The sequence below is a fragment of the Mizuhopecten yessoensis genome, unplaced genomic scaffold (genome assembly GCF_002113885.1).
Source record: "Mizuhopecten yessoensis strain PY_sf001 unplaced genomic scaffold, ASM211388v2 scaffold4783, whole genome shotgun sequence".
Classification (NCBI taxonomy): domain Eukaryota; kingdom Metazoa; phylum Mollusca; class Bivalvia; order Pectinida; family Pectinidae; genus Mizuhopecten; species Mizuhopecten yessoensis.
The window spans coordinates 631,612-656,655 of NW_018405719.1; the positions used below are offsets into that span (position 1 = coordinate 631,612).

The 25,044-nt window shown below is 38.1% G+C and overlaps 1 protein-coding gene across 1 annotated transcript in view; it reads left to right on the forward strand.

The window, feature by feature from the left end:
* Nucleotides 1–1,402: 1,402 nt before the first annotated feature.
* Nucleotides 1,403–25,044, forward strand: part of LOC110449684 (cadherin-related tumor suppressor-like) — an 87,892-nt gene continuing 64,250 nt past the window's right edge. Inside the window, exon 1 of the mRNA XM_021496709.1 lies at nt 1,403–7,105. Coding sequence (XP_021352384.1) covers nt 1,898–7,105 — 5,208 coding nt within the window. The 5' untranslated portion in view covers nt 1,403–1,897. The remainder of the gene's footprint in view (nt 7,106–25,044) is intronic.

Consider the following 25,044-nt stretch of genomic DNA (forward strand, 5'->3'; position numbering starts at 1 on the left):
CTGGACAAACCGAAGTAAAACTGTTTCACTAACGGAAAACTTGCTTTTGGAATAATCACGGACTAAGATAACAATCTAATCTAATTCCGTGGAATAATCAATAAAAAACGAGCCGAAAGGGCAAATTATTTCACGTCGATGTATTAAAACTCACTTCATATATAATACTACAGAGACGTATATATTACATGTAATATATACGTCTCTGATAATACCCCACCCCTTCCCCTACCACCACCGACACACATACAAACACACTTCTTTAAACGGAAATTGTTGTTTATCAGTTAAGCACATCAACAATCGTGCCAATATTTTAATTGAATTCTTGCATTTACAAAAACTAATTTCAGTCTCAGTTCTTACCTCTACGTATTGAAATTAAAGGGTAGAAATTGAATCTAGTGTGTAGTAGATCAGGGGTCAGGGGTAGATAGACGGGGCCGATAGTATGATCCCTATCTCGTCAACCACATCGACACCAATAGGAGATTTTACCTCCTCCCCCTAACCGCTCTTACATTGGACCAAAAAAGGAGGAATGCCAGATTTGTTTATAGATAAACATTTTGAAACACAACGTAGATATATTTCAGTGTACATTTATAAATATGTTATATATATATATAAAGCAGTGGTATTTGTAAATGTTATTAAGAAATGTTATATATATAAATGTAATTCAGTGGTTTATGTTCATATAATTAAATCAGTTGTATATGTTAATTAATTTAGCAAGTGGTATATATGATTGATTAACCCATTGGTATATAGACGTAATTAAACCAGTTATTGTATGATAATTAATTCAGCCGATGGTACATGTACATGCACCGACTTAGATAGCATCTAATCTAATTCCCTCGTATATATGACAATTAATTTAGCCATCGGTATGTTGCATTTATCTTTCAGTAATACATCCGTGGTGAGGTTTGTAACGATGCTGTTCAATGTAAATATTCCACTTGGTCTGCTATAAATGTCGTTGGTTATACTATCCCTATCGGAGACTTGTCTGTATATCAATATAGTTATGTTGCAAGGGCTATTTTTAAAAACTGCAATCAACTTTTATTACATTTTTATAAGTGTAAACAACAGCATTCCGATATGATTGATAATAAACCGGCATTATTATTAGATTCTAGTATTCAGACAAAATCTATTTTAAATCCAGACCCGTTTTTTACTATTTTAAATGATGAAAATAAAATCTCTGAAGCGATACGATAATTTAAAGCTATGATAAAAAACACCTGAATTGCGTCACGGCTCCATTTCTGTACAACAATGAATAATCAACGAAGTATGTTGTGGCGAGTTTTACCTGAGAAGACTTGTCAATCAACAGAACGGGGGCGGTACCAGTAGCTGACGTCACGAGCTGTGTGAATGCTTTGATAGCTATCGACACGAATGTACACAGTATACAGACCATTTCTACACAGAAAAGCTTAGTATTTTGACTGGTGAAAACACGAACAACGAAGATGGATTTAAGATGAAACAAGTTAGGAGAATGTTAACAGGATGTAGTGTGGGTTCAGTTGTGTCTGTATAGCTTTAGAAATGACCGTAAAACTACCGGCCAGGACACAGGTGCTCTGTAGTAAATCGGGTATGGCTACGGACCGACGGTGAACGCGTCGAAACAGTGACTCTGTGTCAACAACGACTGATCGCATTTGGGAACTAAAGTATAAAAGCAAATGTGGATATAGCTATGTGTAAAGATACTCCTGTTTCCTACTGTTACCAGGAAAGTGTGAGGATTTGAGATACATACCTGTCGAGTATTTCCTCGATTACAGGTGTGACAATGGTACTCGAGTTATGTCACTGACGGAGTATTCAGGCAGGATTTCGGAGCCACGGGAGTCTCCGGGTTTTAGATATGGCAAGTATGGAGTTTTGTGGTGACAAGATGTCATTCAGAACTTTACGTTACACGTTTCCCCTGCTAGTTTTACTGCAGTTTCTGATAGCCTTTGCCCAGGGCCAGGGGCCTGGGTCAGTATGTGGTAATGTTGCAAGTGAACGTTTCTCTATCAGGGAGGGTCGACCTGGGGGCACAACGGTCGGGTCAATTACCACACAATCATCGTACACATATTCATTTAAGGAACCTCAAACTCTGTTTGAGTTGCACCCCACAACCGGGGAAATCACCACCAAAGTGGAATTGGATCGTGAAGCGTTGACGACAAATCCCATACAGATCTTGGTCATACCGCGATCCATGTCGGGCACAACACAACAATGTCCAACGGATGTTTTCATAACTGTGTTAGACGTCAATGACAACTCGCCCACGTTTCCTTATCCCAGCATCCAAATCAGATTCAACGAAAATGTCAACGTAGGGTACCAGCAGCAGCTGACTAGTGCGACCGACATAGATCAAGGCAACTTCGGTACAATCACCTCTTACACCATCATCAACATGACGGATTCAGCCAACGAAAAATTCACTCTGATTTACGACATAGATCAGTATGGATACAGCCCTCTCATTCGTGCCATTGGTGGACTAGATCGAGAGGTGAAGGATTTTTATCAACTTTGGATATCTTGCCAAGATGGAGGTGATCCGCCGCGCTATGGATACTTACAGGTGAACATCACGATTGCTGACTACAATGACAATGCACCACAGTTCTCCCCAAGTCAGTATGTTGCCAGTATTAACGAAAGTGTGCCGGTCGGAACCTCCGTGATAAAAGTGGAGGCCACCGATAAGGATATAGGTGAAAATGGAGACATTTCGTACAGAATAACTGACGACACTCAACAGTTCACCATTAATTCTAAAACTGGAGAAATTTCAACAACAGTCACACCACTGAAGTGTACACGTCGGTGTGACCGTTCAATCAATGATGCGTGTGAGCCGTCCAGCTGTATGCTGACTATTGAGGTCGAGGATGCGGGCCGTCCTCCCCTTTCTGGGCGGGCTTATGTAACAGTCAATGTGAAAGATGAAAACAACAATGTACCAGAAATGAAAGTGACCTATTTACCTAGTGGTAGTCTTGGATATTCAACAATAGATGAAAACGCATCCAACGGTACCAATGTTGCTATAATAAGTGTTAGTGATAGTGATACCGGGAGTTACGGAACTATTTCGGACGTGCGCATTATAGGCGGAAATGATTATAATCACTTCTTCCTGCAGAATCGTCTCAACAACCAACTAGAATTTCTAAAAGTGAATGGAAATGGTGTATTAGATCGGGAGAGAATTGAAAAATACAACATAACAATAATGGCAGCAGATGGAGGAATCCCACCAAAAACCTCTCTCAAAAGTATTCTAGTGTATATCAAAGATGTCAACGATCATCATCCCATGTTTCCAAAAACACAATACAGAGTATCACTGAGTGAAACCGTGCCAGTATCCACCTATGTCACAAGTCTGACCGCTATCGACCTTGACACCGGTGACAATGCCAAGCTGTCCTATGCCATAATTTCCGGAAATGAGTTAAAGTGGTTCAAAATAGATGCTAATTCAGGGCTTGTCACTACTCAAGCCTTACTGAGGTATGAGCTTCAGACACAAGTTGTAATGAACATATCGGTCCATGATGGGAGTTTGAATCCTTTATATAACTTCACTTCATTGATTGTTACGATTTCGGATGAGAACGACATAACACCCACTTTTGAGCACCAAATTTACAATGCGTCCATAGCTGAAGGATTACAAACGGGGTCAAAGGTCATTAATGTTACTGCCAGAGATTACGACTCGGCTCCCAATGGAACTGTAACATACTCTCTACACCACGATGTAAGTGAGAGATACCCAGCCACATTCAATCTTGACCCTAACTCTGGCATTATCACAACGCTTAAGGTCCTCGACAGGGAAGTCATCGCATATTATGTAATTAGAATCATCGCTCGGGATGGGGGAACACCAGCATGGTCATCTACAGCTACTGTCAATATTAATGTGGATGATATAAATGACAGCATTCCAAGATTTTATCCTGTAACATACTACGCCCAAGTTTTAGAAAACAAACCCATAGGAACAAGCGTTGTAAGGGTGTTTGCAGAAGATCCTGACTATGGATCAAATGGAACAGTTTATTATTCCTTCAACGGAAATTATCCTCAATTCAGTGTAGACCAGAACACTGGTCTAATCACAACGGCAGCCATTTTGAATCGTGCCACCCAGTCTACATATTCGCTGAGTGTAAAGGCAACAGATGCTAGAGGGAGGACAAACGTACAAACAGCTTCAGTGGACGTTGTCGTAACGGACCAAAGCGTTACTCCGCCTGTATTCAGAAACAATGTGTATAACTTCAGTATTGTAGAAGACCCCACCAATATGCCAGTGAACTCAGGACGCACTGTGGGGACGGTCCAGGCAGATACAGCAAACGCTGGGGTGTCAATCTCATATGGTATTGTGGATGGTGACCCGAACAGTGTCTTCGTCATAAACAGTGCGACGGGAAAGATCACTAATAACAAACGAGTTGACCGGGAGGAACGAGCTCAGTATGATCTGAAGGTCATTGCTACAGCAGCAGGTCTGTTCGGGGAAGCTACGGTTAGAATAATTGTTTCCGACATCAATGACAACATACCTAAGTTTACAAGTTCAGTTGCCGAAGCTCAAGCAGTCGAGAATTGGCCAGTTGGTCATGATGTGTACCTAGCTAAAGCTACTGATGCTGATGCCGGTCCAAATGCCCAGATTTCTTACCGATTACAGTCCACACCTGATATGTTCAATGTAATCCCAACAACAGGTATGATCTTCTTGGCTAAACCAATAGACAAATCAAATGTGAAGACCTTTGTGGTGAACGTCATAGCCTCGGATGGTGGAGCTCCCCAGCTTTCATCAACAGTGCGAGTTGAAATTGAAGTCATTGATGTAAATGACCACACTCCGGTATTTTCCCATAGCAACTACGAAGTTTCACTGAATGAGTCACTAGCTGTGAATTCCCAGTTCTTTACTTTGACGGCCACAGATGATGACAGTGGTCGGAATGGTCAAGTGACATATAACATAACATCTGGGAACGCGGAGAGAAAGTTTGGTATCTTTCCAGATGGCAAACTCTTTCTGGCCAGGATGTTAGACAGAGAGACGAAAGACCACTACAAACTGACCATCACAGCTAAGGATATGAGTGTAGAACAGCGAAGTTCTTCAGCAAACGTCTCAATCTACATTCTCGATGACAATGACAAAAGGCCACTGTTTGACAACGCTTCCTACTTATTTGGTATCTCAGAAAATCAACCAGCTGGAACAGTGGTAGGGATGGTCAAAGCTACAGATTTGGACATTGGACGGAACGCAGAGCTGTCGTACTACCTTGATCAAAACCAGGACAACTTCACTATTGATGCTCAAACCGGGGAGATATCAAGTTTACGGCCCTTTGACAGAGAATACCTCAACCAGACCATGGGGAGAACATCCTATACGTTTTCTGTGTATGTCACGGACAATGGTCTCCAGAGACTGACTGATTCTGTCATGGTGGTTGTCAATGTTCTTGATGTCAACGATAATCCTCCCCAGTTCAAGGATAAGGTCTACAGGGCCTCTTTATTGGAGGACGCAGCAGAGAATACACGTGTCCTGAAAATCGGAGCATCTGATAATGACACCAATGAAAATGCTGCTCTGTCGTATCTGATCGTAGATGGTAATGCGGACGGCAGGTTTAAGATCAGTGCTGGGAATGGGCAGATATATTTGAGTGGAGGACTTGACAGAGAAAATCAGGACAGTTACGCTCTAACTATTATCGCTAGTGATTCTGGGAAGGACGTTCAATACACTGCTACAACAACTGTTTCCATTACTGTCCTTGACGTTAATGATAATGCTCCTCTCTTCGACCAGACTGCCTTTGACATTGGTATCTTAGAAACAACACAGTTAGGCGAAGAAATAGCCCATTTCACAGCCACAGACACTGATCTAGGGGAGAACGCACAAATTACATACAAAGTCACTGAGAACGGCGGCATGTTCAACATCGACCGTAATACTGGAAAACTTTACTTGGAGAAAGCTCTGGATTATGAAAAGAAATCAGAATATCATTTGAACATATCAGCTGAAGATAAGGGAAGGACACCTCTACCCCAATATGCACGCCTTACCGTGCGAGTTCTGGATGCTAATGACAATGCACCAGACTTTGGATCAACTCCAGCATTCGTGACTGTTTCTGAAGATGTCGGACTGTACAATAACATTCTCAAGGTCACTGCAACAGATCCTGACGCTGGAAATAACGGAAAGGTTGTATATTCTCTCAAGTCACAAGACCCACCTGGCGACCATTTCAAGATTGATACATCAAGTGGTTATATCTACATCTCATCGATCCTAGACCGGGAGTCATCACCGACCTTCACCTTAAAGGTCATTGCATCGGACTCTGCTCTTCCTTCTCTGAGTAAGTCTACTGAGAAAGAAATTACTGTCTTTGTAAGTGACATCAATGACAATGATCCCGAGTTCCTATCCATGGATGCTATTGCACTGCCTTATCCAGCAGGTCAAGGGGCGTTTGGTAATGTCTTAGCAGTAGATCCTGACAATGGTTCAAATGGCACTGTTGTGTATGAACTTGCCCAAGGTGATCAAGAAAAGTTTAGTCTACATGAAACTACAGGTGAACTTTCTCTCCGAAAAAACATTGGCCAAACTCCTGTCACTTACTCGCTTAGGGTGATCGCCAGAGACAGTGGTATACCATCGTCTCGGTCAACACATATGGACATTACAATCATTTTAGTTGGCACATCTGGTGGACCAACTTTTCTTGGACAGCCGTACAAAGGACAAATATCAGAAAACAGACCAGCAGGCACTGACATTCTGACTGTGGAAACTTCACCTACAGCGCTTCCAACGGAATATTACATAACGGGAATTACATCGAAAGAAACATCAACAGCGAATTATTTCAAAGTGAACAAAATTGATGGATCCATTACATCATCTATTGTGTTAGATCGTGAAATCCATGGAGATAATTTCACCGTAGAAGTTTGTGCCCTTGAGAAGCAGAACTCCGGTCCCAAGGCAACGCGCACGCAGGTAAGCTTAACTTATGTCAATGTTGTGACCAAAAAAATCATATCATTCAAAAACTTGTCCAAAATAGAAACAAAAATGATTTCTTTTTGATTTTTTTTTTGATTTTTTTTTTTTAATTATTTTGTTTTGTAGGTGTGATATTTCTAGCATTTTGTTTTTTACCCCAGATACCCCAGAGCATACCAAACTGATACAGACAAAATGTACAATTTGTTGTATTATTCAAAACCTTTATATTACAAAATGTAGCTTTAAGCTCCATTTTGTAATATAAAGGTTTTGAAAATCATATTTGAAGTCTTATAAATGTGTGATACACATGTACGTAACAACATGTACACCAGTTACAGACACATACTGTTTGTAGTATATAACCACACATACACATATAACCAATAACAAACCTCAATATAAGGACATTTGTTTCATATGCTACCTCATTTACTGCCATCATGTAAAAATGTTTTCTTTTTTTTCTCAACTATACTTCTTTGTTCCTGTAAATTTGTAAATTTACGTTTAGTGTAATTATAGAACAGCTATCATGATCGGGAACCTTCAAAATTAAACAAATCTGACATCAATTTATAAAATGCCAAAATTTGACTGGACAAATACCTAGGTTTTATTATCCATATATAACCCCAAGTGTTTCAGTGATTATGATTTTATTGTGAAGAAGGCAATCGGAAGGGCCCCTTGGTGGTAGGTAATGGGATAAGGGGCCACACACTACAGTAGGGGAACCAGCTACATTGAAGGGTCAAAGGCTTGAGACTAGGCAAACATTGAAATGAGTTGACAAATACCTAAAACAAATACACTCCCCTTTCTGGTCAGTGCCAGCAAATGTTTAGTGCAAATAAATTAGCCAGGGAATTATAGCACATTAGCCTTGTTTACTGTTTAGTGCAAGGCTGTATTTTAACATTCTCTTGTAAAGTTAAATGTTTGACCAGAACATTTATTGTTTGGTACAAGCTATAGTTCAGTGTTCAGAACATCGTACATTTATGCGTCATTTCACAAAAAAACCCACAAAGTGTATTTAAAAGTCACTGTGTGGAGTTTCTTTATTTAAAATGTAGGAAGAGTAACTATAAAATTATGGTATTTAAAGCTGTATGATGTTATCTCTATTCAGCTTTAGGTACCATACCCAGTAGATCTGAGAATAAAGAGAATAATAATTTTGATAATTGGCATAGTTCACCCTGTGTATTACAGTGTACCAGGGGGCTACTTAGTTTGTAATGGAGAGACATTCTCCCGTTAGAAATGGACTAGACTTAAAGTAAAGCTCAGTAAATTTACAAAATGTTTTCCTAGTGTTGTATGTAAAGATAAGCCAATTGTAAAAAGTGTGATCTAAAACTTGGGGGACTATCAGTCAGTGTAATGAATGGGTCGAGTCTGTCCACTGTAAACTGATCACATAATATAGTCTGCTGTTTCTGTGTTGAAGTACAGAATCGTGAGCCAGAACGCCCAACAAACTGATCACAACACACGGATGTGGCCGAGTGTGTAACTACAATCACCGCTCACACTGTACACTTAGGAACTGAAGCTTGAACCCAGCACTTTTGTGTCTTTTTATCATTTCACCAAAACTTGTCTTTAAGCTTGAGGTTTCATTGCAGTTGATTTAATTGGCAATAAAATAAAAATAGAGTTCCATGGTCCTGAGGAGGAACTCATAAGAAATTCACGTGGCCAATGGTAATCAAATTTGTATTAAGACCAGAACCCAGTCAGCTCGGTTAGGTTTGTACATGTGAAATCAGTTGGACATACTTGTCATTATATGGTTTTATAGGGTTTCGTTTAGAAGTGATTCCGGTATGGGGGTGCCTCTTTTTAACCGGGTTGGTATTTACCTGTCCCGTGAGGCTGTCCCACTGAATGGTAGTGTCATTACATGGGGACTGCACACACCTTTTGTCCAGGTAGCCTAGTCACTTCAGGCCTTCGGTGATATCGGGTACCTGAATAGACTATTGTGCTCCAGTTTTACTCCTCAAACATGCAGTCTAATCATGCAGATATTGTGTTGGGCAGGTGAATTTTAGATTAAGGTTTTGAGATTTTATATTAAATGTTTGCGGTAGAAGCTATGGTATGTCATAGCCAGTTATCTGTCTTGAAATCCAAATTTTCATCAAAGGCTTTCAGAATTATTTTCTCATGTATATTTGTATTTGTTAGACAGAATACATACACGTTGCCAATATAAAGGTTTCTGGTATATATTAGTTTTATGAGTGTGTGTTGCAGTCACCTGGTAATATTTATGAAAGATGGGCTCTTAAGAATCAGATAATATGAGAGATATTCTTTAAGATTTGGAAGTGACTTCCTCAGGATATCATTCTCATAAAAATACAAGATTTTGTGAAGATAATCAATACGATAATTAAACAATACATTCCTTACAAACAGTTGCTGTCAAGTTTTATCACTGACTTGTAGCGACATTTTTATGGCGAAACTTGTGCAGGGTTATGTCATAACCATAGTGACGAGTTGGTTGAGAAGTGAAGTGGAACAGAGATTGCCATACCTGTGGAGACACACAGGTGTAAACAGGTAGACAGGTTCACAGCGAGGCTGCCCCTAGGGACTCGGCCCCTCCAGGTATGCCCACATACCTGTACATAGGTATAACCTTTGAAGGAGACGAGGCTACATTAACACTGTATCATACGAGATTTCTTTGTTCTTTGCCGGATATCTTTTTTAGCACATTTATAATTTTTTTTTATAATGGTGATTTCATTTCTGATCTCGAAAAATGTCACGTAGTGACTCAGAAGTTTTTATCATTCATCTAAATATAAAAATTCCTTATGTAATTTGACTCCTAGAGGAAGAAACATTTAGTCTGTATTCTTGTTTGTCACTGAACCTGACAAAAAAACACAAGAAATTTTAAAACCTAAATGGACTTTTCTTGTATATCATCGTAACTTTCACGAAGCCAGAGATTTTCTGTTCATTCATAGAAGTCTATAGGTGTAAAATGTTCCTTGTTTGAAGAAAAAACTAATATATTAACATTTTGTGGATCAGTAACTCTCTGCTTAAAATTTTCTTCATTAAATTTAAATCTGTTCTGAAAATATGAAATTTAAGATCACAGGAATTTATTTATGAATAAAAATCCTGTTGTAAGTAAATATCGGCAAATCTACAGATCTTAAATTATTCAATATCCGTGAGCTTATTTTAAAATATTCAACTGGGATTTTCTAAACATTGCTTGACCCGGTATTTAGTTTATGTATGGTATAGCACTGCTGTTTATAGTGGTGATGTGAAACTGAAATGGATATTAGCCATTTTATGGGTTGGTCCTAAGAAAGGTGGTCACCTGGGTAATAATCAAACCTTTGTATAACTGACGGTAATAGAGAATCTCCCAGGCGAGAGAACTTCAGGCTCGGCTCTACAATATTTACATAATTCTAACATATTCTGGAGAAATTACTCCAAACTTTGTCAATAAAGATATCAAAAGACGTTTGTGAACTTTATTTTGGTGAATGTGAATTTTTTTAGACTGACATGTTACCAGTTTGTAAATGGCTCTCTGTTGTACATAAAATCTTGTTGCACTTACTTGACTGGGTTTTCTATTACAGTAAAATGAAACAAAATTCTCTACCTAACGTTGCGAGTTTTACATAGGAGCCAGGATTTCGTGCTTATAAATGTATTAATGGGATTAGTAGGAATTGAGAAGATTGATATTAGGTAATTTCTAATACACCTTCGCTGTTAAAGTTCTTCAGTTCTTACAAGCCTAGAACTTGGCTTCCAGACATGAACCACATGTATTGATACACACGGACAATGGAGGAGAGTCGGTACTTGTTAAAGCAAAACCACGGTAGAATATTCCTACCCGTTCCTGTTTGAAATAACAAAGTTATTTTGCAGAGTAGATTCAGACAATTTGAAGAGATATTTACCTGCCATTTAAAACCTATCAGTAATTACAATCTGTGATAGGAAGGCTGGAATGTGTCTTTTGTCTACCTTTAAATATTGATAACTTGTAATTAAGGAATGTTTGAGGGGTGAGCTTTGACATTGCTTATGTTAGCTGTGTCACAGATTGATGAATTGACCGGTCAGGTGTGATGGGCAGTGATGGACGCCCTGACACCATACTTACCTGTGTGTGTCACGCAGTGTGACTGTTTACCCGCCTATACTCTCAAGTAACATCACAGGTGATCATTTTAAGGAAGGTGGGCATTGATTTAACAATTATAAAATTGATAAAACGAGGTATGTAAACTTTAAATCAGGCAGGGGATGGGGGATATTTGACCTTGGTTAGGCAGTGATGCTGATTAGGACCTAGCTGGCACCTATTAGAAGGTTTGTGAGTGACCCTACTGTGACTTCCTGTTTGGACAGGATTGTAGTGACCCTGCTGTGACTTCCGATGGAAGTTCTCCAGCATAAGTCATGGCTGCCACGACTGATTAATGAAGATTAATGTTTAACGAAGTCATTCAGCATAACGTGATGATCACATCAGATGAGTTTTTACTTGCCCACTAATCACCTATTTTAGAGGTAGAACACCTTTAGAACTAGAACACACCTTTAGAGGTAGAACACATCTTTAGAGGTAGAACACATCTTTAGAGGTAGAACACACCTTTAGAGGTAGAACACACCTTTAGAGGTAGAACACATCTTTAGAGGTAGAACACACCTTTAGAGGTAGAACACACCTTTAGAAGTAGAACACACCCGTAAGGAAATTTGTCAGATCTATATATGATAGCAGGGAGGTTACAGGTATCAATATAAACTTTATTTATTTTACAACAATTATGAAACAAGTTATTTCAACTTATAGTAATCACTCTTGTTGGCCTGGATGTTAGCGCGCAGTGAAAGGCAAGTACGCTATCCACTGCACCACCCGACCACCCACCACAGGTATCGGATGATGATATCACTCATCATTTCCTTCCTTTCTTGACAACTGAAGACATTTGGGTTGGATATCTTGGTTTGTCACATTTTAATTATAGTAAAATGTAATATAATTTTTACTTTGTTAAACATGTTCCCTGAAAGGAAGAAAGACACTTGTACACATCCTCCTGCTATCCCACTGTTGTGAGGCTTATCACAATGATCATCCCCAGCCTTCATTGACATCTCTTAGCTCACTCTTGGGCCCCTACTTCACCCTTCCTGCTTGTGTCTGTCCTCCACTTCACCCCCTCCTCTGATCCCTCTCCTCCACTCTCCTGTGACCTGCCCAGATAGCAGGTGTAATCCTGATAGTCAGTGTACACAACCCATCATCACCAATGGGATTACATAGATAACCATGTCTGATACATCCAGGTAACAGATACCTGTCCTAAATGCAATCAGCACAGGTGTGATAGTTCTGCATAACTTTTGTATTAAAGCTATTAGACTGTCTAGGGGATAATCCTATTTTCTTCCCTTTTCATGTTCTTCATTAAAAACTGTTTGATCAAATTTTTACAATAAAATCATTTTCTTGTTTGTAAGTCAAACAATCAAAATAGAGTTACACATATTGAGATAAATGTTAATTTTGTAATTTTTTATAACATATCAACTTTATATCAATATACTGAGTACTATACACATGTACATTAATGGCCATAAATTACCCATGTGTCTGAAGAGAAAAAAGAGCACAATTTTAACCTGTGGCTACTTATATGAATTTTTATAGTCTGTAGGAGACTGGCCCTGAGGGGTGACATTTTTGGACAGGAAAAACCTGATGATCTGCTGTAGTATATATATATACTGGTGGTGTCCAGGAAACCATTTGTCATTGTCATTTCTTTACACAATTCTGGACCTCTAACCATCTGTCAGAACACCTTAACATACAACCTGTTTAGACTGGCCATTCAGATCTATCTAGCTCGGTCACTGTTGAAGTTTCAGGTAAATCTTGACCAAATTTTGCTGGAAGGTTTTCACAATTCTTTTCAATACTAGTAAATTAATTCAGAAATGTGACATTGAATTTTATAAATGAGAATTTAGCTGGAAGGTAGATATGTAATAATCAGTTATTACAACATCTTGAGTACAGATTGAGGAATGTAGCTGGAAGCTATACACAAAATTATTACTTATCACATTCAACCTGTTCAGGACATGAAGTTCATTATAGGGAGTAAATGTTAATGGGAAAGGTGTATATAATTAAGGTGTGACACCTGGATATTCAAATTTACCTGTATATATAATTAAACTGCTTCTCCTGTCAAGTCACATCAGTGTTTGCTCAAATGCAAGGTCAAGATAATAACATGAAATAGTTTATTTACCAGGTAATATCAGTCAGTACAGAATCAACCTTCGCTGCATATATGTAACCATCCATTAAGGACCACCAGAGGCCGAGTTGTCGTGTCATCATTTCTTATTAAATTAATTTTGATTTGTGTGGCACTTGATGGAAATATTTCTTTTAAGTAGTGCATTACATAATACAAGCCAACAGAAATATCAGAATAAAGTCAGCATTTTTTTAATGTTCCTTATAAAAAAAATTGTTTTACTTTAAACAGGTGTGTACATTTCTTGTTTAGTTAGTTGATTTATTGAGTTTTCTACAAACAGTTTAAAGGAGAATATTAGTTTTCAATTCAGTTTTATTAAACATAGAATTACAATAAACCGGTAAGAATACATAAAAATACAATTTTCGTGAAAGTTGTCTTAGATAAAAAATTGTGCAGTTGTCAAATTGAAATCCATTAGTTGCTTGTGATTTCTATGTAAGGTTGGGTATATAATATATACCTCGATAAAATCTGTGGTTAGTAAATATAGTAAATATAGAACATAGTGCTGGACTGGCCACCGAAAACAAACAAATATCAAGTAAGACCTGCTGGTATGTAGCGTTCTGTAGCCTGTATATAACGTAGGGACTGAGACCTGCTGGTATGTAGTGTTCTGTAGCCTGTATATAACGTAGGGACTGAGACCTGCTGGTATGTAGCGTTCTGTAGCCTGTATATAACGTAGGGAATGAGACCTGCTGGTATGTAGCGTTCTGTAGCCTGTATATAACGTAGGGACTGAGACCTGCTGGTATGTAGTGTTCTGTAGCCTGTATATAACGTAGGGACTGAGACCTGCTGGTATGTAGCGTTCTGTAGCCTGTATATAACGTAGGGAATGAGACCTGCTGGTATGTAGCGTTCTGTAGCCTGTATATAACGTAGGGAATGAGACCTGCTGGTATGTAGTGTTCTGTAGCCTGTATATAACATAGGGACTGAGACCTGCTGGTATGTAGCGTTCTGTAGCCTGTATATAACGTAAGGACTGAGGCCTGCTGGTATGTAGCTTTCTGTAGCCTGTATATAACGTAGGGACTGAGACCTGCTGGTATGTAGCATTCTGTAGCCTGTATATAACGTAGGGACTGAGACCTGCTTGTATGTAGCGTTCTGTAGCCTGTATATAACGTAGGGACTGAGACCTGCTTGTATGTAGCGTTCTGTAGCCTGTATATAACATAGGGACTGAGACCTGCTGGTATGTAGCGTTCTGTAGCCTGTATATAACATAGGTACTGCAGAAGGTAGGATATTCTCAAAGTCTACATTTGTCAGTTTGTTAGAAATAAAATCTTCATAGTAGTTTTAAATGGATATCAACATTTTCCTGATTCCCACTGGTATAGTGTTGAGAACCCCCACACCTGTGGTATAGTGTTGAGAACCCCCACACCTGTGGTATAGAATCAGGACTGGACACTCCCGTGTACTAACACAACATTCTCTGGACATACATGTGGTCACTTAAGATAAATTTTAGAGAAACATGTAACCATTAACTAACCTGGGTAAGTTAATTTATCATGCATGTTTACTACGTTCTACTCTGTTGGCTTCTAACTAGCTTGATTTGCAAGCTCTTACTTCATAAAAACACCTGTATTTAAATTATAAATTCCATATGCTGATTGTATCTTACAGCCTGTGCTGATTTTTAATGTACATTATGAAATTTTCGTTTGAATCGATGAGATGTATATGCTCAAGATGAAATAAAGAATTTGAATTTGATGTACTGTATGGTAGATAATTTCGACTTTTCTAGAGTGTATTTTATAACAGTCGTGTATAAGGCAAGTGACATAATTCTCTTTCCTGTCAGTCTTTGGAAAATAAGAATACAATACTGTAGGCTTATGGCATTTATTTGGCTTTTGATAAATATTTTATAATATATCAGAACACACGTTTATCTGCCTCTTATCAGTTTATGACAGAAATTTATCCAAAAAGTTAAGGCACTGAAAAATTAGGACAGGGTAATAAGGGAAAAATACATATATATATAAAAAAAACAACAATTTATTCCCTAGTATTTGAAACATAACCAAGGATTTTTTTGCCTGAAATGCAAAATTCAGTGTATGGATTCTGACATATTTTGTAATTTGCCTAAATGTTTCTAGATAAAAAACATGAATAACTCGGTATTTAGATGTAGTAGTTACAAATGAAAACTCATTAACAGAAGGTCAAGGAAAACACCTTGATCATGTGTGAAAAACAGTCATTTGGTTACCCATTTAATCAACCTTAAATTTGTACTTCAGAAAATATTTGCAAAGATGATGGGGTTTGGAGCAAGAGTCGGTTGTTTCAGTGTATTATAAATAGCAATGGCTATGACAATATTACGGTAGTCGGTAAAGAAAAGGTGTACAATGGGGCTTTCTGCACTGAGACATTCTTCCTGACTAAAATATGATACGATCATACACGATCCACATGTTTTTCATCTCCAAACTATCAGCTGGAGATAGGAAGTTGAACATGTCATTTCCACCTTTTATGTAAGCTGTTGAAATATTTCATTTTGTTTAAATGTCCGTTTGAAGATGTGCTTTGCTCACGAGCAGGGGTCCTGTATCGTTATGACTAATTATGTGTAGTGAAACATGTAGATCTCTATTTGGGAGACTCGGCTATGGGCTGTCATCAAACGTAGAAATGTCTGCATGTGTACATTTTTACCTGGCAACACAGGTGGTGCATAGGTATGAAGGATCTGGAGCAAAATATCTGCAGTGCCCTCATTCTTAATGGGTTTGTTGCATATAGCAAAAACGGTTCATTGAAACTCCCCAGAAATTCTGGGGTTGTGGGTAACTATGTGTTGCTGCCAAAATGTTAGGAGTTGCCATTTCATCTAGTATACCTTATACAGAACTAATATTGACATTACTAGCATCTGCGAGGGGAGATAGAATGCTGGCCAAACATTTTCTCATGGAGTCGCTCAGGTTTTTCAGAAGGAATCTTTTTATGAGCAGTGTGGTCCATGGCATTGTCATTATTTGTTTTCACAGTCATGCTGGAAAGTCAGTTTTAAGATAAAACAACTGCCAGGATCCTCAGATGTTTAAATTGCTAGGAACATAATAGACACATTTATTCATGTTATTTTAGAATCTTATCAGCATTATCTACTTCAATCTATAGTGCACTTAAAAGAGTAATGTACAGCAAACAAAGACACAGTCCTCAAAAATACAACTGCAAGGAAATTCCTCTGGAATTTGAAGTATTAATGGTTTCCATTGACATCTAAACTTGATGAAAAAAGTAAAAATGATACTACACATGTGTCTGTTAGTCAGGTGGAGCCACAGCACTGACTGTTAAAGTAGCCTGTTTATGTTTGATGAGGGAATTAAGGGGAGATTACTTGGGAGATAGCTGTCGGGTGAGAAGGAACATCCCGACTAAGGTGGAGTGGATAGACAGAGGTCCTTCTGGCCCAGCAGGGGTTACAGCCAGGACCACTCAAAGATTCGTCAGATTGAAAATGGGTTTAAATTATGTTTCCCTTAAAGAATACATATTAGTTAATACTGAAATAATAAAAAATCAGCAAGTGATTCATTATAGTCACATATTTATTTATTTTTTAAATCAATTCTTTTTTGACAAAATGATTGTACTTTTTATCGGTTAATTACCAGGTCTTACAAAGCTCTGATCTTAGCGGTGTCAAGATATATATTTTATCCATGTACATTATACAGGAAAGTATGCCATATATATCCTCCTAGTGGTAGGCTAGGCTAGTTCAGACCTCCTAGTGGTAGACTAGAAGTCATATCCTCCTAGTGGTCCGTTATGTATGTGGTACACCATGTATATCCTGCTAGTGGTAGTCTAGAATATATGTATATCCTCCTATTGGTATGCTATACATATCCTCTTAGTCTGAGGCTATACATATCCTCTTAGTCTGAGGCTATATGTATATCCTCCTAGTCTGAGGCTATATGTATATCCTCCTAGTCATAGGCTATATGTATATCCTCCTAGTCGTAGGCTGAGGTGCGATAGTTAGTAAACATTGGAATGAGATTGTACAAACTTCGGACCAAACACTACCTAGCTACCCCTTATCAGGACCATAGCTGTGATGTCAGGGGTTCAGGGCACACTCTCCCCACAACCAACACCAGGGTACCAATGTACAAAGTGCCCCGGTCAATCAACGGAAAGCCTCTCTTTATATCCATGTTTGCACGACATCTATAACTTTGTATGGAAATCTTTTAATGGCATTCTGCCTGACAATGGTCTGCCATTAGATAAACCTGCAATATTTCTGGCAAATTTTCTTTGGCCTTTTATTTGTAAGTCCTCTTGCTTGATTCCCCATTGTAAGTAGACGATGTTTAGCTGACATCCATTATTGTACTGTGTAGTCTCGGAAACGGGTTCACCCAAATTAATGAAAGTCGTTGGATATTTTCGCAAAGTAGCCCTGACATTATAGATTCCTGTTTTGATCTCTCAACGGAGCTTCGGACAGGTCTAATGGGAAGGGAACAATTAGCACATCAGTAGGTGTGAAAACAGTTAACTCCCAAAGCATTAGACATTGATGGTCCTCTCAGTCCTCAATACACAGGCTAATCTGCCATCAAGGAAAATGTCAAACGCTGTTATTGATTATAAAGAAATATTTAGTAAATTTACGACCCAATTTTTTGGTAAACAGCGAAGATAAAATAGCTTTTGAAAATATTAATTTAGGAAGCAAGAAGCGATTATCCCATGTTGTTGACCTCCGGTGGTTCCAGGGACAATTTAAATTGTATTATGTGGTTTGATGGGTAGGAGAATGGACTGGGAATTAAATGGAACTTTGTGGCCTACATATATACAGAATGATTTCTTTTGTAGGGCGTCATCTGGAATTCTTTCATTGGGACACATTTGCCAAAACATTTACCATAAAGATTTAAATGTAGTAGTTAGGAACATTTACTTTACCTTCATCTGAAATTAAATTATAAAAAACCTCTGAGGTGGTTGACCGTTATTGAATGTAATCTAGTTTTAATGTCCTGAAAGTATTACATTTTCTTAATTTCTTTGAATCTATATTAAAATTTTAATTTCCTTTTTTTTTTGTAATAAAGGAAAAGTTTTATTTTGAATGAATGTAATTTAAATGACTAACAGTAAGGAGATAAATCTTTAATGTTTATACAGGATATATATATATTTACCCCAGGTTTCTACCTGTCAAGTTCTGTGACTGATTTGTCCTGACAGTAGGGACTAATGGCCGCCTTGTTGTGTTGTTGGTACACAAGATAACAACGGTACACAAGATAACAGTAAACAGGGTAAGATGTGGGCACTGATAGGGACCTACTCGGGCCTCCATCCCAGTTATATAAGTGACCAATGTAATAGTGCGGGGCTGATCTGGCATCCAAAACGTCTGGTGACATATGATTTTAATTAACAAATAACGCTGTGGTCCCTCAAGTGTAAAACATCTTTGTTGAGTAATCAGATGGAAGATTATGATTCAACACATATAGAGCCATACTCTAAGTTTGGCAGATTTTACTCAAAGGTCTTCAAGTGGAATTGAAATGTCAGGTATATTAAAAATGTTTGCTTGGGAATGTTTTACATGTAAATTCCATCAAGAACTAGGTTTAAGTTAGCCCCTTTCAATTGCTTACACATGCTGTATACCAATGAGGCTCTTGGCTGCCTCTTATACAGTGGGGTACGTTATATGGTCCCGAGGCGCACAGGCTGTATAGTACTTTTACATCAAAGTCACAGAGGTGCAATGTTATCTGATCTTGGATAAATACTATTATCTGCAGAGCTGTGAAATCTGTAAATTCAATTGTCTAACATTTTGATGTTTGAACTTGCTAGCCTTGATTGATGCTATTAACACCTGGTTCAGGTTAACCTTTCTGATGTGCCTGGCCCTGCCGACATTTGTGTTCCAGTCACACTCAGGTGTAAATTGGAATTTGGGGTTGGCTCCCCTACAAGTAAAGAACAGGTACACAACCCTGTTAGGAACCCTTGAATCAATGACTTGCCACTCGGCTGTGTGTGATAGGACTGAGGGCTGAATGGGGGTGGATGTGAAGATCTCTTCAGCCATTGAAAAGTGTCTGATGAATAGAGACCTGGACACTGCTGTAAATGGCAGCCATCTTGGTTTGTCACAGTCGGGTGAACGCGATCTTCATTGTGACATACCTTTGTATGTGTGCTTGGATGGACATTTGGCAGACTTTATGAGCCATGAAAACCAAAAGTTCTATAATGAGGGATCTAGATGGGGACTTGGAATGTACTGGCTGTCTTTGTCTGGCAGTGCTGTTTAGAGATCACCTTTATAAGTTGGGACATATTACTGAGGTACCTATCAGGGCTTTGTGAGGCTGACCTACCTACTTACATGCTCTGTAAGACTACAGCCAGCTAGCAGCAATATCTGAACCCAAACAAAAATAAAAACTGTCACTATTCAATTTGAAGAAAGATTCTTTGCGCTGTTGGTTGAATTTGTTTCATTATATTTGGGTGCTACTTAAAGTACATTTTTCACTCTTCTAATTTACAAACATCCCTGTCATCAAGGATTAATATAGGACATATTTAAAAGGCTGCATATCATATTATAAAACTATAAAAATGTACTTTATGTTTTATTACGATAGCCTCCTTTTCTTTGTGGTGTGAGATAGGTTGTAAAACGGGAGGTGACCATTCTTCATTTCATATAAAAGATCATTTTTATCTTTAAATGAATACATTTTTTCTCACTAAAACAATTCTTGTATGAATAAAGAGACTGTTAAAGTATTGGAAAGGAATGACCTTGACTGTCTTTATGCATTGTCTGTAGAAAGTACGTTATAATACTTACTGCAGTTTTATGTATAAATAAAGAGGCTTTAATTTAGAAATGATAGAAAGGAGAAGTGTTTGTTGGTCTGTCTATCTACTATATGGAGAGTTTTGGCTTGTTTTGTCTGTAGTAGCGGCTGTGTTGCTTAGCTGACCATAAAACATCTCTATGTACACTCCTCACATCAATCACAATGGTAAACCTCCACACAGGCCTCCTCACAATCGCTTACTGTTGTCAAAACTCTTGACGGGAATGCAAATTGCAGAAGATTGTTCCATGATGGTGAAAGAAGTTCGTTGATTCTGCAGATGTTTTGAGTGACTTTGAGATGTTGTGGAATTTGGGGGCTGTGAGCCCGGCTAGTTCATAGATATATGGAGGTTAGGGTGATTGTCAGAGCTAACAATGGACAGTGGCACATCTAAAGTGGAGATCTGGAAACATCTGCTGGAGTTACACCGACCCACAACACAGGAATTCGTGTTACACAACACATGGTCCAGGTCTGGGAGATGTTTGGGTGACATTTTGGTTGATGACAAAGATACCATCAATGCTTGTAATTGCATTAGTAACAGACATGTAACAGAAAAAATACGACACAGCTGACTTTGGATTCTTATCCTAAATCACTACCATTTGGCCTGTGAACCAGACTAATAAGTCTGCCATTTTAACGTGAAATTCTGTATTTAACATTGTTTTATTGCTGATATATTTTGAAATTGGTTGCTGCCAAAGATATTGCAATATTTGAAAGAAAACTTGAAGGTAATCTCATCTCGTATACATACATATTGAAATAGGGTATACCAACACTTAGCTTAATGTTCCGCAAAATTGGGTTGATTTGAGTCCAAGCCAGATACTAACTCAAAATATCAGAGAATTGGCGAGCACAGAGAAATGGGGAGGGGGAAGTTAAATGAATTAAAGTAAATGGAAACAATTGCTGTGCTTCATGATGAAGCATTATTACTGGCAGACTTACAGCACTGGTACTGTAGCATGTGAACGGAGCGGTGGAACGCACCACGAGACACAAGTACAGATGTCGTGGTGGAGACTATTACGTAGTACATCACTGTAAAAGAACAAGGCAGAAATTACACCACATTAGTTATTGAAGCACATTTTGTATTTCTTACGTTTATAGAAACATTCTCATCGCGCGATAAGGTTGGCTCTGCTCCAATGCAGATGAAAAGACACCAACAGTACAACAGAGGTTTACCCATTATACTCCTGCCACAGAGATATAGGTAGTCGTGGGCCTGATACCACCGACCATTGTCGCCGAAAATATATCTTTTGTAATATTATCACAAACGGCTTTATACAAATTTCATACTTGACTGCTTTTCTGAAATTCATACAGGACAAAGCTAAGTTGATTTAAACAAACCCAACCTGCTAGACACTGAGATACCATGGGTTTAGTTTATATCAAATGATATCGAAGAATGATTCATGTAAAAATGGTTAAATATAGACACAAAGAAATTGGTAGTCACTAAGTCTGTTTCATTATGTACAGTTGTATAAACTCCGAAAAATTTGAGATGCGGTTGTGGCATTGTCACGAAAGATGGGCTACACCTGATCTGTAACGGCCATGTTGGACGGCCATTCTGTACCCTCACACCCTTCAGATGGTTGATCAGTCCCTTTATGAACCAGTGACTAACCACGGAAACATTCCTGACAATATGTGTCTATTTTTTCAAACCAATAACCCTATCAAATTAGAACTTTGACACCCAGTATGTGTTTGCTCGCTTTGCCCGACAAGAAAGAGGCGGAATTTAAAGTGAATTATACAGTCAATTTACCTCCTTTAGAAAGCTGGCCTGTATTCAGATGCTATCTCCTCAAAATGTGTGCCAGTGATTTGCTTATCTCCGAATAATGCCAGAGACAAAAATAAAACAACAGCATTCTCCTAAATAATGAAGAAGACAGAGTCCAATTGTACACATAAAGGGTATTTGGTACAGCTAGTTCAGATTGTTGTACCCATTGGGTTGTCATAGTTTTATATGAAATCTGAGATAGACGTAATTGAAGGTTAAGATAAATTGACATTAAGTTAGAAGTGAATAGATATATATTGCTATTCTGTCTCTGCTGCGTCTCTTGGTAGCATAAATCTTAGTAAGAAATAGGTTTTGCAAGTTATACATTTATTATAGAACCTTTTGATCAAATGTATATTGATGTCCAGACATTATGTACTGAGCAAAGGTAACCTGCATATATAGTAAAGCATTTTCTTGCTAATTACAGTGTTTGGACTAGAATTTGATAAGTACAAAATCTGTAAAAATGCTCTTTACATGATTTGAAACAAAAATTAAAAACAAGTTATACTTGTTTTGAACAAATTGAAGACGAAGACTTAACAGAAAGCCTGTTGAGCTCCCAGATTTAAGGGGAGATTATATTATGGATTCATTTGGGTCCATTACGGTTGAAGAATATTTTTCTTCCGACTTAGGTCACATGTTTTATTGTCTGCTTCACTTGAAGGTGTTTGTGTTCATTTTATTCGTATAAAATTCCCGGTGAATACTTGTCAGGGCACGGAAAGCTTCACATGTCCAAGTGGCCTCCACTCACTGAACAACCATTTGGCCGCGACTTTGTGGGTCACCTGACCATTGTTGTGGATGCCCCCTATTGTTGTTTGCAGATAATCCCGATCAGATGAGGAGGTCAAGCTTGACCCAGATGACCACTGTCCAGGGGTTCTTTACTTTTCACAAAGGAGCTGATTGACAGGCCTAAGGACCTGGAATCTACAATCCTTTTGTGTACATGGAAAAAATACCTGAATCACAAATGATCATTAAATCCGCTTGTGAATTTCAAGAGAAATGCACAAATAAATGCCGATAATGGCCTTAAGATTGACTGACGATAGCATTGTACGGGATGTGAGAGATCCGTGGATGGACAGCAGCGTGCTGATGTATGAAATGATTGAGACCAATAGCCTTAACATCAAAGAAATGAAAACCAAATATTTCCATATTTTCAAATGAGGGATTGGTAGCTTTGCAGGTGGAAGGTATTTCATTGGATCAATACCTTTTGGGTTAACACGGCCGGTGAATTTTCTGTGACAGGCTATGACAGAAAACGCCATCCAAACATACACGCCATTACAAAACATCAGCGTCAAAGCCGTATCTATACAATTATGCTTAAATAAACCGGCAGTCATTGGAAAAGAAACGTTCACACAATTGATTATTTCCGATCTGCAAGGGGTCCTTTATTCAACAAATACAGAATTGATCAGTGTTAAGTGTTCTTTATATGTAAGAACGAGAGGACATAGCGGGGTGTTTGGTTTCAGCTATGTTAGCTATAGGAAGCCCATGTCACATTACCGCAAAACAAAACGATTATACATTTTTGAAACAGATTTTCCCAAGCTTTGATCCCTGGCACATTAATGTGTAATAATTATGCTTTAGGGCAAATATTACATTGGATAATTCATAAATTAGTCATTCATAATCTCTAAGTTTTCTGTAATGAATTTCATTAAACAAACTGTACATGTAATAAAGAGATTTGATCTAGGCCAAGTTGTTGAAATTGTGTGTGGAAACTTAATAAGTATACGGCCTTGTTTATGGAGGTCCAGCACTTCAAGCCTAATTAAAACACATGAATCTCTGCCAATCTATTCATGTGTAGCTTATGTCACCTGGGAAGTTTACCTGTCTCAGTTTACTAACCTGGAAATCTGTATAGGAAGAAATCATAAAATTGTCGTCCAGATCAAATTTCTCAAAAGAAAAATTTATGATTTTAGTTGGAGGTAGAATAATTTATATATGGACCTTTGTGTTGTATTTATAATGATATACCTTGGAGTGTATTAACTTTTATAATCATATACATCTCTCTGTATTAATGATACACCTTGGAGTGGATTACTTTTTATATTCGTATACATCTCTCTGTGTTAATGGTGCACATTCGACAGAAATCATTCTATTGTAGACAATAGCTCCATGTATCAATAATGACTTCAGGCAGGTACATCTACTACATATAGTGATATACAGTATTAATATCTAACAAATGCTAATTAACATCCTACTCAATATGTATAGATTATAAATGCCACAGATCTGTACCTGTCTAGTTTACCTGTAATCAGAACGCGGGTAATACGAGTCACTGATGAGTCAGAACTTCCCATATCTATGGTACCTATTATGACTTTGATTTTAAACATTTGATGAAATGTGGGATGATCAGAGCTGTAAGGTCATCACTATACCTGTAATCTTTCCCACCTGTACTTTGTCCGTCTACTGATATAGAAAACCATCAATTATCTGATTTCCTCCTTTAAAGGTTGAAAGTACAATAAAATTTGCAAAAAAAATATAAAATAGGTAATGACAGATGACATAAGTTCACCATAAAAGGGATGCTGTAAAAGTTCAAAAGGTAGTGACTAATGTCAGGGTTATGAGTTTAATTTGTGTCTTACTATATATGATGTTCTTACTTTCCCTCATCCTAATCTATCATTCCCTTGCCCTCACTCATTATTCCCCCTACATTATATTTCCTTACCTCACCTGGGTATTCCTGCGTCCTTCGTATTTACTTGTTGTTATTTCTCCCTCACCTGTTATGCCGTTACTGCCCCCCCC